Below are 23,154 nucleotides of genomic sequence, written 5' to 3'. Positions count from 1 at the left end.
ATTTGAGTCTTAACTTTTATAGTAAAAACGGAAGTTTCGCTTGTCAGTTCTGGCCTCCAGATTAATTGTTTTATAGGAGTAGCTAACCACTTCAGTTTGCTTTCACGTGAACGCGGATTCTGACAGACGATGCGGAATGTGCTTTTGATGTACTTTTATCAGATTTGATTCGTCTTCTACAAGGTAGATAAGTGGTTAAAAAATACAATTTTTAGAAATTGTTTTTCAATTCAAGCGATTCATGCGTCATCATGTCCCTCTTGAGTCGACAGTCTTCAAGTTATTATAAAAATAAAAAGGGAATGTTTGGTTGTTGCTACTCAGAGAGAAAATTTCCGTCCGTTACATCTTGACGGTGATCAAACTGAGAACGGTATCGGTAACTGCCTTCACGGTTGGAAAGCCAGTTACGCCCTGATGCTTCGGGATGTAGGGCTTCCAAAATAAACAAACTCATTTAAAAATCTAACATTTGATGATATATTTGTTGCCTAAATGGTAAATGAGTAATTTTGTTTGCACGAGTGGAAATATAAATATTCAGTAATATAAAATAGGGAAAGTAAATACTGGTCGATCAGCTTTATGTAACTAGAGTTTGCATTTACGGTCACAATATCAGCTATGCCTATGTGTAGCAAGAATAGCCGAACCTCCCATCTCCGGCATCTCACGTAGGCAGTGTTCTGTAGAAACACCTGATTATGCACGAAACTGTTCCTTGACAGTGACAGTAACGTGATTACTATCCATTTGCACATAGAATGTGATAACAGTGCAGATATTTAAGTTGTAAATAAGCTCAGCGCTTTTGTTTGCCACAAACAATAGTTTTCTTCCTTCTTCGTCGGACGGAATAACGGTGCAGCAGCACTAAAGAAGAAAAAAATCCCAGAATTTAGTTCCTGGCAACTATGGGTCAGTGTTCCTAACATCACTGTCGTTGTGTTTGTGTCAGACGGTGGTCGTGCTTTCGGTTATTTCGCTTGCTTGTGAAGAACAGGTATAATTTTATCTGGAGTCATGAGCTTCATCGTCAGGTTTGTTCCTCGTTTGATCAGGTATGTTAAATATGAATTTAATAGCCATAAGACGCAACGCCCTGGCTGTTAACGTTACCAGTTACTTAAAGCAATCACTCCATCCGTCTCGATAGCCCTCAAAACAAAGTTACCTTGACCTTGTAGTTTTCGAACCCTGCCTTCTTTCCCCGAGGACCTGTGGTAAGTGGTTGTGTCTTCGGTGGTCGGTTTCCATCTTATGAATAGTTTTAGGACAATGGAAAAAATAATTTATTTGTCCTGTACTTGTGATCAGTGTCATTTCGCAACACTAATATGGATAAGAAGCTATGCCAAGCTAGCCGCTATTTACAGATAACATATACCATATGTAATTTAATTAATCGGCTGATGCTTGGAATATACAGGACTAGAAGTAAAATCTATCAGTTGGTTAGCATAGGGGGGAGGATCGGCTCTGGATTAACTCCTAACAAAGAAAAGACGATCTAGGTAATTTGGGGAACCTGTTTGACTATAACATTGCTAATGAGGTCTCGCAGCTGTTAGCTTAGTATGAAAAGTCCTTCGTTTCGCGTAATCGTCTGTCATTACTGAAGTAAGCTTGTGAATTTCAATTTGAATTGCGTTTTACCGGTTGACATGAACTCGTTACATGATGATGTTTGAGAAAATTATACTGTGCCGTTGCGTTTGGATCAGTTATATATGGAAAAGGCTAAGCTCTTATTTTGATTTATTATTACCAGTACATCGAATCATACTACTACTATTGGCGGAATCATTTTTCTTTCTTTATTTATTTAACGTATGTTAATGAGGTTTTTCTGTAAAAAGAAAGCAAAGGATTATTGGACTCTAGGAAATACATGACCGTATTTATAAAATCAGTTGATCAAATGCGCTGTCATGCACAATGCGTCGATGACGTTGACCGTTTTCTCTCATTTTTTGATTTTATACATATACTACATACATGTGTATATGCGTAATACACACACACGCACACACACATATATATATATATATATGTGTGTGTGTGTTATATAAATATATATATATATATATATATATATATATATATATATATATATATATATATATAGATATCATATCTATATATAAGGAGGATTAAAGGCCTATTTACTCATTATATCCTATGGTTCATTCATTACTAGTAATATTTTGTTTTAAGTATACGCATTTGTCAGTTCCTGTAACAGCTGTAACATCTACGTACATCCTATAGCTCCAATTGTGTTTAGGGCTTGACAGATTTTCCCTGGAAGTGCAACCAGGCACCTCTGTATTGGGACTTTGGTAGAGCCAACAAGCAGGTCCACCCATTGAGTAATCCGCTGCCACCTCCCAGGTCTTAACGTGGATAGAGAGGGTGTCTGGGCGATTAGTATTGTGTGTGTGTACGTGTGTATGATTCGTTCCTGGATTCTGCTTCTTATTAGCGACCTTGAACATTTGAAACGCTTTATTATTTTTCGTGGATGATGATGTACGTTGAGGGATTGGATTGGCTCAGGATTTACCGACTAGCATAACAAGGATGTTCTTGTGCTGCGTTAATTGTTTGGTTATCTTCAAGTGATAAAGGAGCCTGCTTATGTTTCTCGTAATGAATTCGATCTTCTACCAGCAATTGTAGCTTTCATAGGTGTGCACAGTGTCTGTTGTTGTAATGGTACTTTTACCATCTCTTCATGAAGCAACGAACATTTTATTTAATTTGAAATTTCCCAGTTCCACAAATGAGAAAGAAACTGTCTAAAATCTCATGTCAACTTTTGAATGACAGAATGTGACCCAAATCCAACCAGGAAGTTGAACTATAAACTATCACACATTTTAATTTATTTCGTCCCAAGCAAAACTTACAAAAATCTAATCCAGTTGTTAGCCTTACTTACTTTTGCCGGAGACTTGCATATCGTGTAAACAAACAAGATATTGAAAGCAAACAGAAATTAAAATTCAAGATAGATTTTAATCAATTATGAAAAACTAACTTATAAATTAGGCCCTAGCTTATAGGTAATTCAAGATGGAATTGCCCGATCGTTGGATAATAATAGAGTGAATTAACCGGCCCTCACTTTAAGAGTGAGTGACAGGAGATGTAACGATAACCCCTCGCTATTTCATAGATAACCCCAGGGGCTAGTACTAAACACTACGAAATACATTCTCTTATCGAAGTGTCATAGGCAGAACAAGAATTGGCTAGGTTAGAGGCAGTATCATTTGGCCATTAAAATCACTGAATGGATTTGTCATTAGATCATAGGGATTTGTTTTTTAGGTAATTAGTTATCAAATTTTTCTGTAATGAATTTCGTTGTAGAAGTCAAACTGACCTTGGAGAATGATTAGTTAATATCTGTATACTTATATGAATTCATAAAGCCCCTGTTTACTCAAGGTGTAAGTTATACACGAGGGAGGAGGCTGTGGCGAATAATAACCATGGTGGATTAGGTCATGCAACTTCATCTCGAAATTCTTTTTGAAAATGAAAGATTTAACATCAGGTGTCACGTCCTAGACAAGGTATATATATATATATATATAATATTATATATATTTGTATATTAATATATAGATATATAATATATATATTATATATATATATATATATATATATATATATATATATATATATATTTATAATTATTAATATATTATAAAAAAATGAAAGAAGGGGCTGATAAGGGAAGAACAGGGTGTGTTTAAATACGGATGAGAGCACATGAATCAATTGTTATGAAGCAATAATGTCAGAGGTTTAAAAGTAAAGGGATAAATCTGTGCGTGGTGTTCATGGACCTTGAAAGCTTTAGATAGCATATGTAGAAGGCAGTGGAGGGCGGTTGAGGATTTGTGATGTAAAAGGTAATTTATTGAGAGCGATAAAAATTTTGACGATGGGAGGGAAGCTTGTGGTAGAATACGAGGACAGAGTTTTTTATTTTTATTTTCTTAGTGTAAAAGTGGTTCCAAGACAGGAATGCTTTATGCCTCCTTGGGTGTTTTAACATACTTATGGATAGAGTTTGCCTGAAGTTAAACAAAATGATAAATGGTGCAAAATTTCTGGATGGATAGGGAAGTTGAGTTGTGAGCAGAGTAGAGAATGGTTGACGTTTGCAGTTGATGAAATGAAGAGAAACTCTTGAACGTAGAGAAAAGGTTTTAAAGCTTATGCCTGAGGATAAAGATGAGAGCAAATGGTAGCAAGTGTAAGACCGTGAGGGCGAAAAGGAAACCCGGAAGTTGTCCATAGTATCTAGCTGGAAAAATAGCGGCTGATTTATGAGATTATCTAAGGCTAAGTAAAAATCTTGTACGATAAAAGTTGAAGTGGAGCAAGGAAGGTAACAGTCTGCACATATAATGACGAGATTTTAGTGGTCAAAAAGCCTAAGTTGAAGGGAATCCATTATTAAAGTGAAATGTTGATGTTGAATGAGAGTGCAAGTAAAAAGAGGCTTAAGCTTTTGAGATTACCTTTTGCATAGTATGTATGACGTGGGAGGAATAGAAAAGCTGAGAAACCTGGAGATAAGTAGACGTGGTGAAAAAAATGAGCTTAAGAGGTGGCGTGGTCGTGTGAAAAGAATGAGAGGAAGACAGGTTGGTAAAAAAGGTTATAGATGAGGAGAGAAAGGTCTAGAAAGTGCTGAATAGGCTTGAGTGAAAGAAGTGATGGAAAGAAAAGTGTAGTATCCAAGATACACGAGAGTGCTGGTCAGATTGTCAGACGTGGGTAAAGGAAGTGACAGGAGGCAGTGGGTTCGTCGTGTTACTGATATGCCCTCCTGTGTAGTGTATGAAGAATGATATTGTGGATGTTTATTTATTTTGCTTTGGACTTTTGTATTTTTGTTTTTATATTAAATCTTTCTTCCACTTGATACACCCAGCCCTTTAAACCCTACACTCCTTGTCCCCTTTAAACATATGCATATACATATATACACACTAGCTTACCAACTCAGCGCTGTCCGCGAAATCTCTGATTACAACCGATAAACTCTCTCATTCTTAGGATATTTGGTTCTCACTCCCCATCCTATTCGGGCTGAACTTTGACTTAAAGGGCTTCAGGAGTGTCACTAATTCATCCCGGCAACCTCAAAAACTTTGGATTAGACACTATTATCTGTCGTTTTTTTTTTTTTATTATTATTTTTACATGTCACCCCCAGCCCACTCCCCTCCCTTTTGGGCTGAACTTGAACTTAAAGGGCATTGGGAGAGTCACTGTTCTCAGTGACCTCAAAAACTGTGGATTAGATACTAATATCTGTTGTTTATGGTTATTCTTACATGTCGCACCATTACCACTTACTTCTCCCCCTTCCCCTTCCTATCAGGGCTGAACTTTGACTTAGGGCATCAGGAGTGTCACTATAAATTTCAGCAACCTTGAAAACTATGGATTAGAAGCTAATATCTGTCGTTTTCGATTATTATTACATGTCATCCACTTCCCTCCCCATTTTCACCCCCTCCTTAGTGGGGCTGAACTTGAACTTACAGGGCATCAGCAGTGTCTATTCATCTCAGCGTATCGAAAACAATGGATTAGACACTAATATCTGTCGTTTTCTGTAATTTATACATATACCCCATCCCACACCCCTCCCCCTTTGGTGCCAGTGATGTCTTAACCCCACAGTGTCCATTCCCACATGGCAAGTTGTATGTATACCAAGTTTGGTTGAAATTCCTCAATGCATTTCAAAGTGTATGTGGAACATACGGACACATACACTATTTATATGTATATATATATATATATATATATATATATATATTTATATGTATATACTATATTATACTATATATATATACTATATATATATATATATATGGTAGTGACCCCATTGTGTTATCTCGTTCCAATTCAGTCATAACTTTACTAAATTTAAGTTATCGAGGTGCACCTTTTTATTTTTTCAACATTTTGTAATATGCCCCCCCCAACACGCTTCTTTTATTTCTTCCTTCCACCACACAAAGGTTGCCTTTCTTGTTACTTGCTGTCATACATTGACTCTTCTTTATATCGCCGAATGGCTTTCTTGGCCCCAATGCTTGGACACTGACCCAAAATTTCATGAATCCATCATTTGGACTAGCGAAAGAATAGAAAATAAAAAAAACAAGCGTATGCTTAAGGCAAAGAATTTTTTAAATCATTCTTAGCGAACTGGAATATTTTGATAAACGATTTTATTGTTAACTGCTAACCTCTTAGATTAACTAGTGCAACCACAAGTCTCCTCTGCTCTGCCTCCAGGATTGGATGTCTGTTTATGGATATCATCCATAAGAGAGAACCTGCAGAGGCATTGACGTCAGAGTGCTTGCTTACAGGGTTCCCTTTTCATTATAGAATTGCCTCGTTTTGCGTTTGATCTGAACCTTCTTTGGATGAAACTGGGATATTCGTGTTGATGTCTCATACCTGGAGCTGTAAGATCCGCCTCGTCCCCATTACGCTTATTACTGAATTTGGACTATGATGAGTTTCGCAGTGCTACAGATAGGTGAAAAAGTCAGTCATACGCTTAACTTTGTAGATATCACTAGATCCGTTTATCCCGTGAAAATCTCCTGACTTCCAATAAGGTTAACCATTCTAATTTAAACCTAATATTTACGTTTTTAACCTTAGATAAATTTTGGTTATTTATTCGTAGAATGACACATGCTCATTATTTTGTAATGTGCATTCAAGACCCATAGTGTTTAAGATATGATGAACACTATCCTAAACAACGTATTAAGTTTGTCCATGGCAGCCTGAAGCCACTGCTACCCTCATTTCGGAACAATAAATGAAATGTCCAGCTCGTTAAATATAGCTGGAAGATGCATATTCTATAAAAAAAAATTCTATACATTTTTTACATATAAGCTAAAAAAAACAATAGGTTAGAAAGTAAAGATGGCGGCAAGCTGAAGCTTTGCCATTCGTCCCTCATTCATTTTTACTTCCCTGTTCTATCGATGAGATCAACTTCCAAACTTGCAGTCTTTCAGGGACGACGAGAATAAAAATAGATTATTTTGAGTAATTCTATAAGATTATTTAAATCCAGAATTAAGTACATGACCGCACGAAATTTATGACTTTTTATTTTGCTATTAGTATAGAACATTTCACATACACCATTGTAGTTGCTCCATCCCACACTCGTATGTTAAGTTATACAGTGTTGATATTTGACTTCATTATATTGACATATCGTCGTATATCTGTTTTTTTTTCCGCGGCGGGGGGCCGCTGTATTATCAAGTATTTTTACTCTGCCATATTCGGTAATCATGAGCGAAAAAAATAAAGTTGCAGCAAAAAAATTCTTCAAACACTTCATTGATTTCCGTTCTTGGATAATGAATGAACTCGGTACTTCATTCTGGACATTTTGTATTTTTTAGTAAAATTGTTCAGATCTATACGAGAAACCTGAAATTATGTTGTGAAGGGAGATTTGAGAGTGAGGCCTACTCACGGTCTAGGCCTACAGAGCTATAGGCAGTATATGAATAGGTAACCTTTGCCACTTGAGGCACTGTCAGTTATCCGTCCTTAGTAATTATAAACAAAATCATGCCAAACGATGACATTCACCTTGGACTATGAACGGAATAACTAATCTCGATAATCTAACGATTAACAACACTTGGGTCTAGGCAAGGTTATCAGTGAAAAAGTTGAACAAGCTTTTAAAAGTGCTTATAAAATGATAGAGCAAACTGGGTATTGGCGTTGGTTTTAATGAGGAAGGTTGTTTCGTGCAGTCGTCTTCTGCCTTCTGTCTCAGATCTTGTTTACATCCAAATGTTTAGAGGCGCTTTTAAGCATGAAATCGGTAACGTTGCCGACTAAATTAGGTCGTTACCCCAGTTAAGTCTTTGCTGCTGCTGTTAAAAGACGATATTGCTTGAAGCTGTGTATTTGAAATAATACTTGCAAGCCTCTTAATTATGATTCTTCCAGTTGTTGTTTGCAGCTTTTCAGTACTTGATCGTGATTGCCTTCGGACTTGGAGTAATTGTAATTTAATTGAAATGTAATTAATGACACATTTTATGGTCATTGTGATTGTAATTATTTCTATTTATTGGTAACTAATTGCAATTGCAGTTGAATTTTCAAATACTTAATAAAGTAACTTTATTTTTAATTGTAATTGAGTTACATTTTTATAAAATGAATGATTAAAATTGTTGCATAAAAATATTTTAAAATAAGACCAAACTAACGTATGTTATTTTTTACAGCAATCTGCATTTTGTTTATTTTTTGCATGGGAATAGGTGTACGAAATATAACTGCTCAACACATTCCTATGTGTATTTGTAACTGTGGTAAAAATGTTGAATGATTGAGTCATTATTATAATTGTATGCATTTGGTATTTTCCATCCTTTGTAATTCGATAATCGGACAGGTAATTATAAATGTAATTAAAACAATGCATATGTAATTACTCCAAGCCTGATTGTCTTATTGCAGACGCTTTGTCTCTTCTTGTGCTGATAGCGTCATAACTGCTTGCGTATAATCTTCGGTACTACGACTCGGGCAGTCTCTCGTCCAATAAACAAACCATGTTTTTATGCAAATTGACTTGCCCTTCCACACCTAACACGCCGCACTTTTTAGAGTAGATGTGAGCTTGCTGTTGCGTCAGAGGTAAGAAATTTATGAGGCAGTGTTTGTGTTTAGATATATATGTATGTGTGTGTACTCGGACCGCAAGGAACGTCCCATTCCACAGAGAAACACTACATCATAAATTTCTTAAGTCTATGTACGCGCTCATTCAAGTTAACTATGCATCAGCACACTCGTGATATACAAAATTCGTTACTGTGTGTTTGTTTACGTGACAGCACCGAAGTGTACGTGCACTTGAGCAGGTGAACCGAAATAATGAAAGAACTTTCCTTCATAGCATATCTGTGACGTCACTAACCGGTGTTGTTAACGTTTTAAGGGTCTCGTTCTATGCATCTTTTTATTTTTTCGTGCGAGTTAACACGCAGTCAGGCTACGTCAGAGGGTATCTGTGATCACACTCAACCCTGTCGACCTGTTTGCCAAGCAGGCGTTGTGACTGGTTTTCACTGCGTAGATTCATGCTCACGCCTGCGGCAGTGAATGCGCTGGTACGTATGCTTCATTTTACCCACACACTAATATTATATTATATTATATATATATATATATATATATATATATATATATATATATATATATATATATATATGCCAAAATGTAGAAAGTAAATACTATATTCAGAGACCAAACTGTCTCTCTCTCTTCAGGCAGGTGATGAATGAGAAGAGTTACAGAAAAAGCGGCATTTATACCAAGAGGTCCACAGGTCGGCCGTTAAGTCACCCACCCCGGTTGATCATTTTTCTTGAACCTTCTTAATCGCTGGTTGGAGGAAGATTTTTATCTATAATATCTTAGTCCCACGATCCTTTTGTAATATCCATTGTGTTTCTTTGTTAAATCAAAGCTGATTTTACCATCTGGCTTTTGAACTGATAATGCTGTAGATTATGTGACAAAGTCCAGTGTATTCTGTGATTATGGTTATTTATGTGGTTAAAAACAGCTGAGCTCTGTTGTCTATACTTAACTGAATGCTTATGTTGTACTAATCTCTGGGACAACAGAGCTCGGCTATTTTTAACAAGATAAATAACCATAATCACAGAATAAACTGCAATTTGTCACATATAATTTATAGCATTGATTGTCAGTTCAAAAGCCAGACAGTAGAATCAGCTTTGATTAAACAAGGAAACAATGAATATTTCAAAAGGATCGTGGGATTCAGATGTTACCGATAAAATCTTCTCCCAACCAGCGATTAAGAGGATAAAAGGAAAATTGTTTGCCTGAAGAGAGAGAGTTTGGTCTCTGAAATATAGTATTTACTCTTCATGTTTTGGAATTTTTATAGTCTCCTTTTATAAGATGGTATTCTGTTTTAACAGAATATATTTCACAGTCATATGTATATATATATATATATATATATATATATATATATATATATATATATATATATATATATTATATATGTATATATATATATATATATATATATATATATATATATATCTTATATGTATGTATATATATGTATGTATATATATGTATATATATATATATAGATATATATATATATATATCTTATATATATAATATAGATATGTATGTATATATAATGTATTAATATAAATATATATATATATATATATATTATATATATATATATATATATAATCTATATATATTATAACATTTCTAATATATAATATGTTATAATATATAGATAATAATATATGTTAAGTGTTTACATAATAAAATATGGAATGTTAGTCCATATATATAAAAGTCTAAAACTAAAGAGGTCAACCAGATTGCTTGCAGGAATGTGATCAGACTAGAGACGCTAAAGATGACGTATACAATAAGTATGTAAGCTAAGATAACATGCCGTCACCTGTAGTCATTCAATTGTTTATAAACATTAGTCCAAGCTCCCTGCTTGAGACAACTACCCCGACCTATTATTCAAACGGCCTACGTGATCTGTAGCGTGTCTCATTTGATTGTGTGTTCGTATGAAACTATGTCATCTGATAGTATGTTCATATGTTCGAACTACTGTCTGTTCCTTCATAACTTGTAACAGAGATGGTAGACAGGCAGAACAGAGTTAGCTATCGTTATTAGAAGACTGTACCTCTTTACCTAAGCTTTATCATGTAGAGGAATAGGATTAGCCATCATCATTGGCAGAAGCGATCAAGCTATCGTCATAGAAGACTTGTACGATCATCCCTGATCTTCATCATGTAAAACTTCAGAAAATTATACTATTTTTTACCTTGTGTTTTTCTACAAGAAACCTCACCGAACCATGAGTTTAATACATCGTCGTAAAGATAATACCGACTCGTAAGTGATCTACAAAACCCCAGACACTCCATTGAAGATGGAAGTGCAATACCAACCGACTTAGCGTATAGATTATCGCTAGTCTAACATTACCTCATAGGGCGCCTTATCATACAAGGCACAAGCCCTAATATTGGTGGCCAGCGGACCAGAAGAACTCTACAACGTCCTACGAAGAAAAAACAGAATAATAAATCATGAAGTCAACGACGACGAAAGCAGCAGATTCTTCAAGCAACCTAGTATCATCATAGTGAGCGACTTCAGAAAACAACAAGATTCGTCAAGCAACTTAGTATCATCGTTAGTGAATAACTTCAAGAAACAAAAACCGACGTGTCCTTTCCTACGGCAACGGAAGCTTCGTCTCTCATTAGAATCATTCAAGAAAACATCGTTAGTGAGCGTTTCCGGCACTGCAAGAAACAAACCGAACGCGTCTGCAGCATCGGATTTTCAAGGGCTCGAATCATCGAAACAACGCGCACGGGGAAAACTGAAGACCAAACCAGGTCGTCCGCTAAATAGAGAAGGAGGACCAAGGCCGTGTGTCGTTATCGGAACACCGTGACTTCCACAAAAGCAAGCTAAGTACAATTTTTATTCATTGGAGTAACTTTGAGTGTTCCTTTGCAGGTCGAATTTCGTTATTCCTGTGGCTGAAGTTACGAGACATTCTTAATCTTACTTTTTTACAGAAATTATCTATATCATTGAGATTTCGCTACTGCGAGTTTTTTATCTTTGAGTGTCTGTTTCCAGAAGTTCTACTGAAATATCATAATCATATACTATGTTAATTTTATCATTTTGGGTGATTATTAATCCCTTACGTAACAAATCATATTAAACAGTGAATATGCGTTTACGCAGTGGACGTCTGTATTTATACAGATGCATGGATAGGGTCGTTAAGCACCGTAGTGATTAGAAAACACACAAAAAAAACAAGTGGAACACCCGTACAACTCTATATAAAATTAGAGGTAACACTATTTCGGGTCATGACAATAAATGCTCCTTTGCAAAGTCCCGATCGCAGTTTTAGCCTTGAGTTTTTTGAGTTATATAAAATATCGAACCTCAATGACTCAACTTAACTTTTAAAAATATGGCTGGATTGCAAGGAATAACATGTCTGTAAAAAACTTTCATCAGGCTAAATGCGCTGACCAGGATCCCTCACTATTTCAAATTTTAGCAAAGAATGAAGTACAAACAGTTAATATTGAATACAGTAGAGATAACTTGTCTTATTATAATCGCTCAGTTCCTAATAGTTCGTCATTCATTGCTTTATACGTAACCAGCAACATAATGCTAAAACACACAATACGTTTGCCGCTGGTAATAAAGAGAAGGATCCTAATTATTACAAAAAGAAATAGAAACAGTAGCCTTTCAGAATCAAACAAGCAAACTCGGTTACTGTGTCACCTAGTCAAGCGGTCAAGGTTAGTCAAAAAACTGCCGAAGTATTCAAAGCATAGCAAATTCCACACAATAAGCGACTCTAGCAGAGTGGGGAAAAGCGATGTTGGTTCATACCAATATCTTTTTGAATTAAAAAGGATTTTTCCTATGAAACACACGACCGTATAAGTAATCAGAGCAGGTTTTCGTTTTAATTTTAATACATTAAGTTATAATAAATACTGGTGGATTAAGCCCAACTGTACGCGCCGTAAAAATTAGAATATCTTGTTTTATTTCTTTAGTACACGCAATATCTTGTATTTACGGACTCACCGTCTGTTGTTCGAACTTCCCTAATGAGAAGTCCGGATAAGCGAGCGCTTACAGATACCTCTATAGTTTGATAAAAAAACCATTGATCTGTAATCTAGTGTAATTGTAAGATTCATCTAGGGGTATACAAAATATTATCTTACATCCTGCAATAAAGGCGTGTTTATCAAAGGGAAATCCTATAAACCTTCAAACATATTAAAATCCGTTTGAACAAAAATGAGACAGTTAATCAAATAATAACTTATATAAAAGAACAAATCATTTGTCTCATAAATCGTAACATTGTTCAAATGACCCAACAGAATTCTCCCACAACCGCAGTCGCAATTTGCACGCAAAATCTCGAGAAGCATGCACCCTCGAATGTCTTAGTGCGTGTAAAAAGACTTTGCTGGGAAATGAAATTTTAATCCTTCCCGACACTCTGAATTATAACGATTTCCGCGAACAAAGCCCTAAAAGTATACATATCGTGGATACGGAGGTTATAAATATCGCATTTTTTATTGTTGTTAATTTTTAATCACGCCCAACCAGTCGTGGATGAATCTCTCTGATAATCTATCTGAAGTAATATCCGTAAAGTCATTCAAGCAGAGGTGATTCAGCAGAAATTTTTTTTTATCTTTTATTCTGAATACCAGAAGTTTCTCCACTAGCGAGTGATCTCTGGAACAAAAAACGGATGTAATTTAACACAAAATACGGTCTAAGGACAAACATTAAGCTATATACGTACCTTCGTGTAGAACCCCAATGAAATTTCAAAATAGAGATATATGACGAAGTTGAAAAATGTTAGTAATAGGAGTCATTAGGAAATCAAATAGCCCATATAATTTTTCCCTCAAACGTCATGCCATAAAAGATCGGACTTGGCGTATCTGCGTAGATTACGGTCGCTTAAACAAGGAAACGACTTCCGATAGTTTCCAGTGCGATGTACCGACGACATCTTATCTCTGTTAGGTTAGAATAATTTTTTTTTCACCTACTTGGACTTACTTAAAGGCTTTTACCTGATACCATTACCTAAGTGATTGTACCTCATATACCGTTTTCAGCACACTCAGGGGACATTATCAATTTTTACGTATGCCTCCGGCTTACGTTGCACCCCAATTATAATATAGTGTTTGGAGACTTTTAGGGGATAACCTACATGCCTATATGGATGATCTTGTAATCTTTTCTAATACCTTAGAAGTACATTCACATAAAGTAGAGCTAGTGCTACAGAGACAAAGACAAATAATCTCTGAGTAAAATATCTAAATGTGAGTTTTAAAAACCGAACATGTTTATCTAGGTTTTATGTGTCTAGTCAAGGTCTTAAAAGTAGTCCATGGTAAGGTGTCGGCTATTCATAACTTTCCGGTACTTATTAACGTAAAAGGGGGATACAGCACTTTTGCGCTGCAGTGGGTATTACAATGGTATGTAAATATGTAACTCTTCAATGATGACAGCTCCTTTAACAGATCTTACGAAGAAGAGCGTAGATTTATTATGGTCTGAAAAGCATCAACAGGCGTTCGATATCTTAAAAGCGGAAAATGCAGCTTACCTAACTTAAAAATCCCTGATTTAAATAAGGAATTTTTTTTTATTGCAACAGACGCCTCAGACCAAGGGGTAAGAGGGATACTACTTCAGTAATATGATAAACAGTTCTTCCCTATAGCTTTTTATTCACGTAAACTAAAGCCCTCTGAAAGTAAATATGCAGTAATAGGCAAGGAAGGGCTAGGTATCATTAACTCACTAGTACATCTTAAGTTGCATAAATCTATGGCTATCCTGATAAAGTCCCCTTACTGAACATGAGTCCTTTACCGAGTTTTTTCAAAGGCTTTAATCACAGTCCAAAGGGAACTCGGTGACAAATGATCATTCAGGTCTTGGGAGCCAAGATAAGATACTACCTGGGAAAGCAAATATCACAGCTGACGCATTATCCCGCAATCCCGCACCATACCGCAAAGAACCATTAATTAGACTAAAAGATATAGAAAACATCCGTACCTATTGTTAAAACCGTATCTAAACAAGAAAATTCCTTAACCCAAGAGATCGCGAAGCATTGAATATCTGGGTTCGGAGCGCAGAAACTGTTACAAACTGAACAAAGCAAGCGTCAACAGACATAACCCAAACAATAAACACTTCGAACGGAAACAGAGTCAGCAGCAATAAACACCAAACAATAAACACTTCGAAACGGAAACAGGGTCAGCGGCTAAGCAAAAACAATAAACACTTTGAGCAGAAACCTTAAAGCAAAAGTACATTTAAAGTATGTGTATCAGAATAAATGTAATCAAATTATACTATTATATGTAGGTCTGTGACGAGGAAAACCCGAAGAACACAGCAGATGACTAACGACCAGGTAGTAGTAATAATCTCTTTCATACCAATCGTCATAAACTGGTTTGCATTCCGTCATCCCATGGGTTCCCTACTATGTCACAGAAAGCCAAATCACTATTTTACTGGCCTACAATGCTTACAGATATAAAAAGCACATAACTAATTGTAACACGTGTCATGAAAACAAGGGATACACTAAGTCACCTGTCAGTTTAGGAGCCTATCCTGTGCCAAATCAATCCTTGAAAGAATATACGTAGAATTATTAACAGAATTACGAGTCTGACAGAGGGAATAAACACTTCTTAGTGTTAATAGTTCCTTGACACGTTATATAGAAGTAATAGCACTAAAAACAAAACACCGCCAATTGAGTGCATTAGGAATATTTATGAGTGCTAAATCCAGTAAATATGGAATTCAACACATAATAATCTGTGACTCGGGTGGTGTAAATCAATAATAATCTCCTTAACACGTTGTGTGAATTCCTTTCCATTAAGAAAACCAATAATATATTTGATCAGGAGTCAATCGGTTTGGTTAGAATAACGGATAATTAAATAGGAAGTGTCAATGTCTTACGAGTTACAACTCGTGATGTTGGATCCGAACTGGATTATAGCGGTTCTCGCGGTTTTAAATACCTTTATCATTGATATCTTGTATCTATAGAATTGATGCCGCAAGTAGCCTTATACGGTACGCCGCTAGAACACTTTTCCACATATTCAAGCCAACCATTAATTTATCAAAGATATATAAAAAAAATATATAAATAAATAAATATAAAAAAAATAAAATAAATATGGATACAAGTGGAGTCAATATAATACACTCCGTAAGAAGTCGGAAGGGTTACAAATTATAATAAAAAAGGAGTCACGATAATATCAATAAGCAAAACGTAACCATTAAATATCCAAATATATATGCGTAAAGATTTGAACTCTAACTTAACGCTTTAGTAATGACAAATAAGCTAAAGTTCAAAACACATATCAAAACCTACTGACATATTGTCTGTCCCGGTAATTTATATTCGTAGTCAATGAAAAAAAAAAATTAAATAAATAAATAAATAAATAAACTAATAATAAATAAAATAAATAAAATAAAATAAAAGAGATTTTAAAGTCAGGAAGTCTAGAAGTGAAAATGTTATCTATGGAATAATCCTATATTGGAATCTTATACAGGGCTAATAATATATATAGAATTTGTATGGAAACCTTTTTCATATAGTTTGAATAAGGAATATTTATTTAACATAATGCCAACATGAAACTAATATATTGTTCAATTTTGGTACTGTTGTTTTTTTTTTTTTTTTTTTTTTTTTTTTTTTTTTTTCAGACATTCTTCTCATGCGGGTGGAGAATTAAAACACTAAAATATCATTTGAAAATACTAAAGTCGTATCTCTTACAGCAAGTAACGTAACTCTTAGCTGGCTGAGAGCAATCTCCTGCCAAGTGACGACGTCATCATTGCCGTATCAGCATTTGTTCCTTTTAACCTCAATAATCTGCTTACACAGGCTTCATCTGTGTCGTCTCTGCTTGCAAAAGCAGATTGACTGGAGAAAGGAATGCTTAGCCCGAACTTCTCATGGGCAAGGCAGACGTTAGGTACAAATGTCTATCCGTATGCGCAATGCAACTTTAGCTAAGGAGTTGCAATCATTTTTAAATTAATAACAAAATAAGCAAATAGAATTTCTATAACAACAAAATGAATTAATTTTTCTGAACCTCATAGACATTTAGAAGTATCAAGATATATATGTGAAATATTTACTTGCAACATTAGCCTATTACCAAATTCAAAGTAAAACATTGCAATGGGAAAATGGTCACATTTTCTTGAAAAACCCAAAGTTTATTTAGAAATTAGTTACATAGTGGGTTTTTTTCGTTGCATCTCCTACCTATTAATAATGTTTTAAAAATTAACCTCAGAGGATGCGCACGAGAAAATTGAATATGAAACTTTTGTTAGGGCACATAGAATCATGATTAATATTCTCTCTGACTCTTATGTTGCCTGGCAATCTTACAATTAGCTCCGTTTTCCACTTCTTTGTCTAGTAACTTACTACCAGTAATATCGAATTTTCTTTGAGACTCGTAATGATATCTATTTATTTTTTATAATTTCTGGATATTTTTACAGTCATCATAGACCTGGATAGGTTCACTCCTTGTTTAATGCCATGGATAAAAAGTTTTGTACAGCGGATTCTTTTGAATTCCAAAATATCAGCGAATTCATGTGGGTTACGTCTGGTCTAAATGGCTCTCTCCCCTCCCCTGTATTTGGATGTCGTCTGAATTTACTTTGCCCTTGTGACAAGTATAATTTCACTTGCAGGCTGATTAATGGAACCTGGTTACAGTATCCTGCAGTATGAGAGTTTCACATCGCAACTTCAAAAAATCATTCGTCGCAGCGGACGACTACAGTCAAGTAACAACCGCCTACAATGTGAAAGGAATTTCATGGACTTCTTCGACCGACACCGTATCTCGTCGTTAATCTCGTTTTAATGCGGAACGCTCCGGCGGCTGTCGGAATCGACTACAATAAGGGACATACTTCCGACAATTACGACCCGAAGGATATTCAACTCTACTTTGCTGGCGAAGGACTCGTGCTGGGGATGTTTTTTTTATTCATCGCGAACGTAATCGTGTAGCTTAGGATGCAGAGAATAAGTATGAGCGCAAAATGGAACGTTGGACCCGCCCAGGCAAATTTTCCCCTTGTTTTAACCATTGAAAAAGGCCGTTTCAATGGCTAGGAGGTGGTTGTCTGGAACTGTGTAATGGACGAAAAGTGGTTCGAAAGCTAGTTAAATTGTGAAGTAGTATAACCTCGTTCATGTATCCTATATATATAAATGATCATAAATAACAGAATCTAAATATATCTTTGCGTGTACGCAATAGGAATCTCTTATATAGATGATCATAAATAAAAACAGAATCTAAATATATCTTTGCGTGTACGCAGTAGGAATCTATTTAAAGTGCACATATATTAATCATAATTATATGAATCCATATACATATGTATAAACAAATCAGGTAGCCTCTAATCAATATGTTACCTTTTATCTTCCCAATATCTGCAGTTATTTATGAGTTAGTATATGAATTAATGAATCAGATATATAACATTTAGCATAAAAATCTACGAATCAATCAGCATAAACATTAATAATGTTATCGATTCATATATGAAAATTTTTTATCAGTTAAAATATGATTTTTATCATGTTAATCTTCATTCTATGCAATTATCAGAGTACATTAGTATTTTCTGTAGCATAAGTATCTTAAAGAGATGAAGTGAAAAGCTGTATCATTATATATCACGTGATCACTATTATTTTCCAATATCATTGTTTTATATTTTATTACTTGAATCAATTTCATGTACACCATGAATTTTTATTTACTTATATATATATATTCACATAGTGTCTGTATCACACTCCTATAAGTCAAATGCAAGTCAAGTTTGAGTAACCATATTCAGTAGTTGGTTTTGGTAGCTGACCGAGCTTAATGTAAGTGTTACATAATAAAATATGGAATGTTAGTCCATATATATAAAAGTCTAAAACTAAAGAGGTCACCAGATTGCTTGCAGGAATGTGATCAGACTGAGAGACGCTAAAGATGACGTATACAATAAGTATGTAAGCTAAGATAACATGCCGTCACCTGTAGTCATTCAATTGTTTATAAACATTAGTCCAAGCTCCCTGCTTGAGACAACTACCCCGACCTATTATTCAAACGGCCTACGTGATCTGTAGCGTGTCTCATTTGATTGTGTGTTCGTATGAAACTATGTCATCTGATAAGTATGTTCATATGTTCGAACTACTGTCTGTTCCTTCATAACTTGTAACAGAGATGGTAGACAGGCAGAACAGAGTTAGCTATCGTTATTAGAAGACCTGTACCTCTTTAACCTAAGCTTTATCATGTAGAGGAAGTAGGATTAGTCCATCATCATTGGCAGAAGCGATCAAGCTATCGTCATAGAAGACTTGTACGATCATCCCTGATCTTCATCATGTAAAACTTCAGAAAATTATACTATTTTTATACCTGTGTTTTCTACAAGACCCTCACCGAACCATGAGTTTAATACATCGTCGTAAAGATAATACCGACTTCGTAAGTGATCTACAAAACCCCAGACACTCCATTGAAGATGGGAAGTGCAATACCAACCGACTTAGCGTATAGATTATCGCTAGTCTAACATTACCTCATAGGGCGCCTTATCATACAAGGCACAAGCCCTAATATATATATATATAATATATATATGTATGGTATGTATATATATATGTATATATATATATATATATATATATATATATATATATATATATATATATATATATATATATATATATATATATATATATATATATATATAATATATATATATATATATATATATATATATATATAATATATATATATATATATATATATATATATATATATATATATATATATATAATATATATATATATATATATATATATATATATATATATATATATATATATATATATATATATATATATATATATATATATATATATATATACACACACTAATATATATGAACAGAATGACTTGCATAGTTGATACTTGCTGATATTACAGTTTGTGGCTGGAGTAAGGTGAACAAGTTTCGAAAGAAGGCCACGAATGTTGTAGGATTAGTGATAGAAAAATAGAATTGGCATAATAATATAGATGTTTAGATAATTAAGAAAGGAGTAGCAAGGTGTCTTTAAGGTTTAGACGAGAGGTGGAGTGGTCATGTAATGGAAAGTTGGTAAGGAGAGAGGGTATTTAATTAGCTCCGCTTTCTGGAAGTAATGTGTGGATGCTGAATACAAAAGACAGGAACAATGCAGAACCTATTGAAGTGAATATAGTTATGAAGTCATAAGGATTGGAAAGTTGGAAATATATATAATACAGAAATGTAACATTGGTATATGTGAAAGTATTAATCAGTGTGTTTTATGTGGCTGCAGTTTCTTGTATAGAACAGAGGACAGCGCAGCTTACATTGCAAGTCTGGTAGGAAAACAAGATAGGCAAGTAAAAGTTGATTTGATAGCAAAACATTTTCCAGAGGGTGTTTGTCTTCCATACTCAGTCTTTTTTGGATGAGACTGCTACACTTCATCAGTATCGTACAACAATCCACTAACTAGTATCTGGTATTAATTTTGCTGCTCAGGTAAACAGGCAATTTGAGTTTAGCCAACCAAACTGAATTTGGTCAGCTTTGGTAGGGAATCAAACCCTGTTCTTATTGGTAGTAAGATGAGTGTTCTAATCACAAGACTTCGAGTTCATTATTCAAGCACATTGTGCCAGGTCTTGTTGATCAGTCTGTAAAACTTGATGCCCAAGTCCTCCAAGCTACATCTCTTGAGCAATTTTGTAATTAGGAATAATTTCATCAACTTCACAATTGAATTGCTTGGTATTCCAGCACAGGTCTTGCTGCTGTCTTTTACACTTGATCTTGGGTCTTTTGCTGCTGAGAGCTACAAATTTCGTAAGAGAATATCTTGGGTCTTTTGCCGAGAGTTACAAACTACTTAAGAGAATCCACCACTTCTTAGCCTTCTTGACATTGCCCACAGCATTCAAGAACTACTCATGATGTTGAATTTTAGGTGTAGTGCACTGATGACAGTCTTGAATACGGCCAACCTTCCACCAACTCTTACAGCAGCTGAGCATCTGGCAGAAGAAACAGAAGAGCTGGAATTTATCCTAGATTGTGGATATCTGATTTATTTTTAGCTGTTGACCTTCTCATAGCTGGGTGGCCCCATCTGCAATGATTATTTGGGCACACCCTAGAAAATACTAAACGACTCCCAGTGCAAAGTCAGAGCCCTTGAAGCTGTTTAGCTTCATCGGTGCTGATCGTGGATCACAAATCGGCGTACGATTTTTGGTGAGGATATCCACCATGTTAGTTTATTGCAGCTGAAATTGTAGATCATCAAATCACACTAGGGCATAGTTTTGTTGTGATAGTCTCCGTAATTTTGCAAATGCTGTTCAGGGGACACTGCCTTGCATGGTTTACATTGCCAAGGTTTTCATTCAAGAATTTGGTTTGTCTCTTAATGAGGATTCTGTCAAATATTTTGTCCAGCAGTTCTAGCAGAGGGGTTGCTCTGTTTATTCCCAATTTTGTTTTGAGTCCCTGATAACTACGTTGTGAGGATGATGACCACTGTTTAAAGGGCTTTTTATTCTTGAAGCTCTCACCGCCTTAACTTCCCCTGCTTCAAAGGGTCATTTCATATAACAGATAAGTCGCTTAGCTAGACTGGCCTTAAACGGTAATTTATCCACTTTTCTTTAGCACAGCAGTGACCTTACTTTCATAATGTGTATCGAATTGCACATTGTCTCATTTTGAAACCCAGAAGGTTCTACCAGGTCTTTTTGAAACCTTGAAAGTACTGCCAGAAGGTCTTTAATGTGGCTTCATTTTCTTAGCGTGCAGCTTTCCATTTACCATTGCTGTAAGACAGAATGCTTTCTTCAAGTAGTTGGCTAATACTGATATTTTGTTGATTATTTGGAGACACTTTTAACCATGTTGACTGCTAGGTTCCAACTCTTCCTAAATGACCTGATTTTCCCGTTTGTACTTCTGCTTGAAAACAATTTTTTGAAAACAATTTTTTGAAAACAATTTTCTCAAGTATTCAGCCACACACGTAGGTCTGAGAGGAGCCTTTTGTAGTCTCTTCCATTGATGACAAAACCATTGCAACTGTGTGAGCCTCTATGTGATGTTAGGATAGGGCAGAATGGGAAAGGAGGGTTAGGATGGATGCCTTTGTAGATTCACTGATGATATTAATTGAACCTGTATTCTCACACTCATATTTTACCTTTGGTTGCCACACTATCTGATTCCCTTGCTGGATAGCCATCTCCCCTGCAGTTGTGATACAGTATGTATTATTTCACTGCAGTTGCTATGTTGGTAGGCCTTCTTCAGAACTACTACAGTGATGGGTATCAGAGGCCATCAGTTTTAACGTGCCATGATCTCTGGCCTGTCGAGTTCAATTGGACTATTATCAGAGTTAAACTCAATATAGCAGTTCAAGAGTTCATGGCTCCTGAGTTGAGACATGTTAAACACATTAGGCTGAACACTACGTAAAAGTGGGTAGTATCCAGGGGAGTTATGAAAATATCTGTTATTTATTCTGTGTATTCAGATCTGTAGTTTTACATTGGTATTTACAATGGATTTCACTACCTTACAAAAATTGATCATCTTATCAGCACTTGCAGTTTTCCTGTTCACACGTGCACTGTAGGCATTACATAAGGTTCTTAGCAGCGCGTCTTCGGCCTCTAGCTGCAACCATTTCCGTTCCTTTTACTGTACCTCCTTTCATATTTTCTTTCTTTATCTTACTTTTCACCCTCTCGTAACACTTGATTCTTAGTGCAACTGCGAGGTTTTCCTCCTGTTACAACTTTCAAAACTTTTACTGTCAATTTCCATTTCAGCGCTGAATGACCTTATAGGTCCCAGTGCTTGGCTTTTGGCCTAAATTCTACATTCAACTCAACTCAACGAGGGATGATGGTGCCATGTAACTCGCATGAAATACTCTTTAAAAAGAAAAGAAATGTTGGTATCTGGACTTCGGAGCAAGAAATAGGGCGGCCGCAACCACCATGGATGGGATAGTCGAGTTTGTGTTAAAGACCGAAAGAAAAAGAAGAGAGGCTTATCGTAGGCTGGTGAGCTGCTCCGTTCTTGTTGCTTCTTTACACTCAGTTGCTGGATTAAACTGACATACACTGAATAAATTTATTCGTGTGCTTTTGTTCATATTTTGTTATAGCTGTGCATTTTATGATTGTTAATTTCTTGCACGCTCTTTCCTGTTCG

At 35.4% G+C, this 23,154-nt stretch overlaps 1 protein-coding gene across 1 annotated transcript in view; it reads left to right on the top strand.

Moving 5' to 3' along the window:
• Nucleotides 1-954: 954 nt before the first annotated feature.
• LOC135220828 (phosphoenolpyruvate carboxykinase, cytosolic [GTP]-like) overlaps nucleotides 955-23,154 on the top strand; it is a 172,945-nt gene continuing 150,745 nt past the window's right edge. The window contains exon 1 of the mRNA XM_064258373.1: nucleotides 955-1,061. Within this exon, the coding sequence (XP_064114443.1) occupies nucleotides 1,024-1,061 (38 nt within the window). The 5' untranslated portion in view covers nucleotides 955-1,023. The remainder of the gene's footprint in view (nucleotides 1,062-23,154) is intronic.

This window comes from Macrobrachium nipponense, chromosome 2 (assembly GCF_015104395.2).
Source record: "Macrobrachium nipponense isolate FS-2020 chromosome 2, ASM1510439v2, whole genome shotgun sequence".
NCBI lineage: Eukaryota > Metazoa > Arthropoda > Malacostraca > Decapoda > Palaemonidae > Macrobrachium > Macrobrachium nipponense.
This window is presented reverse-complemented; position numbering and strand designations above follow the sequence as displayed.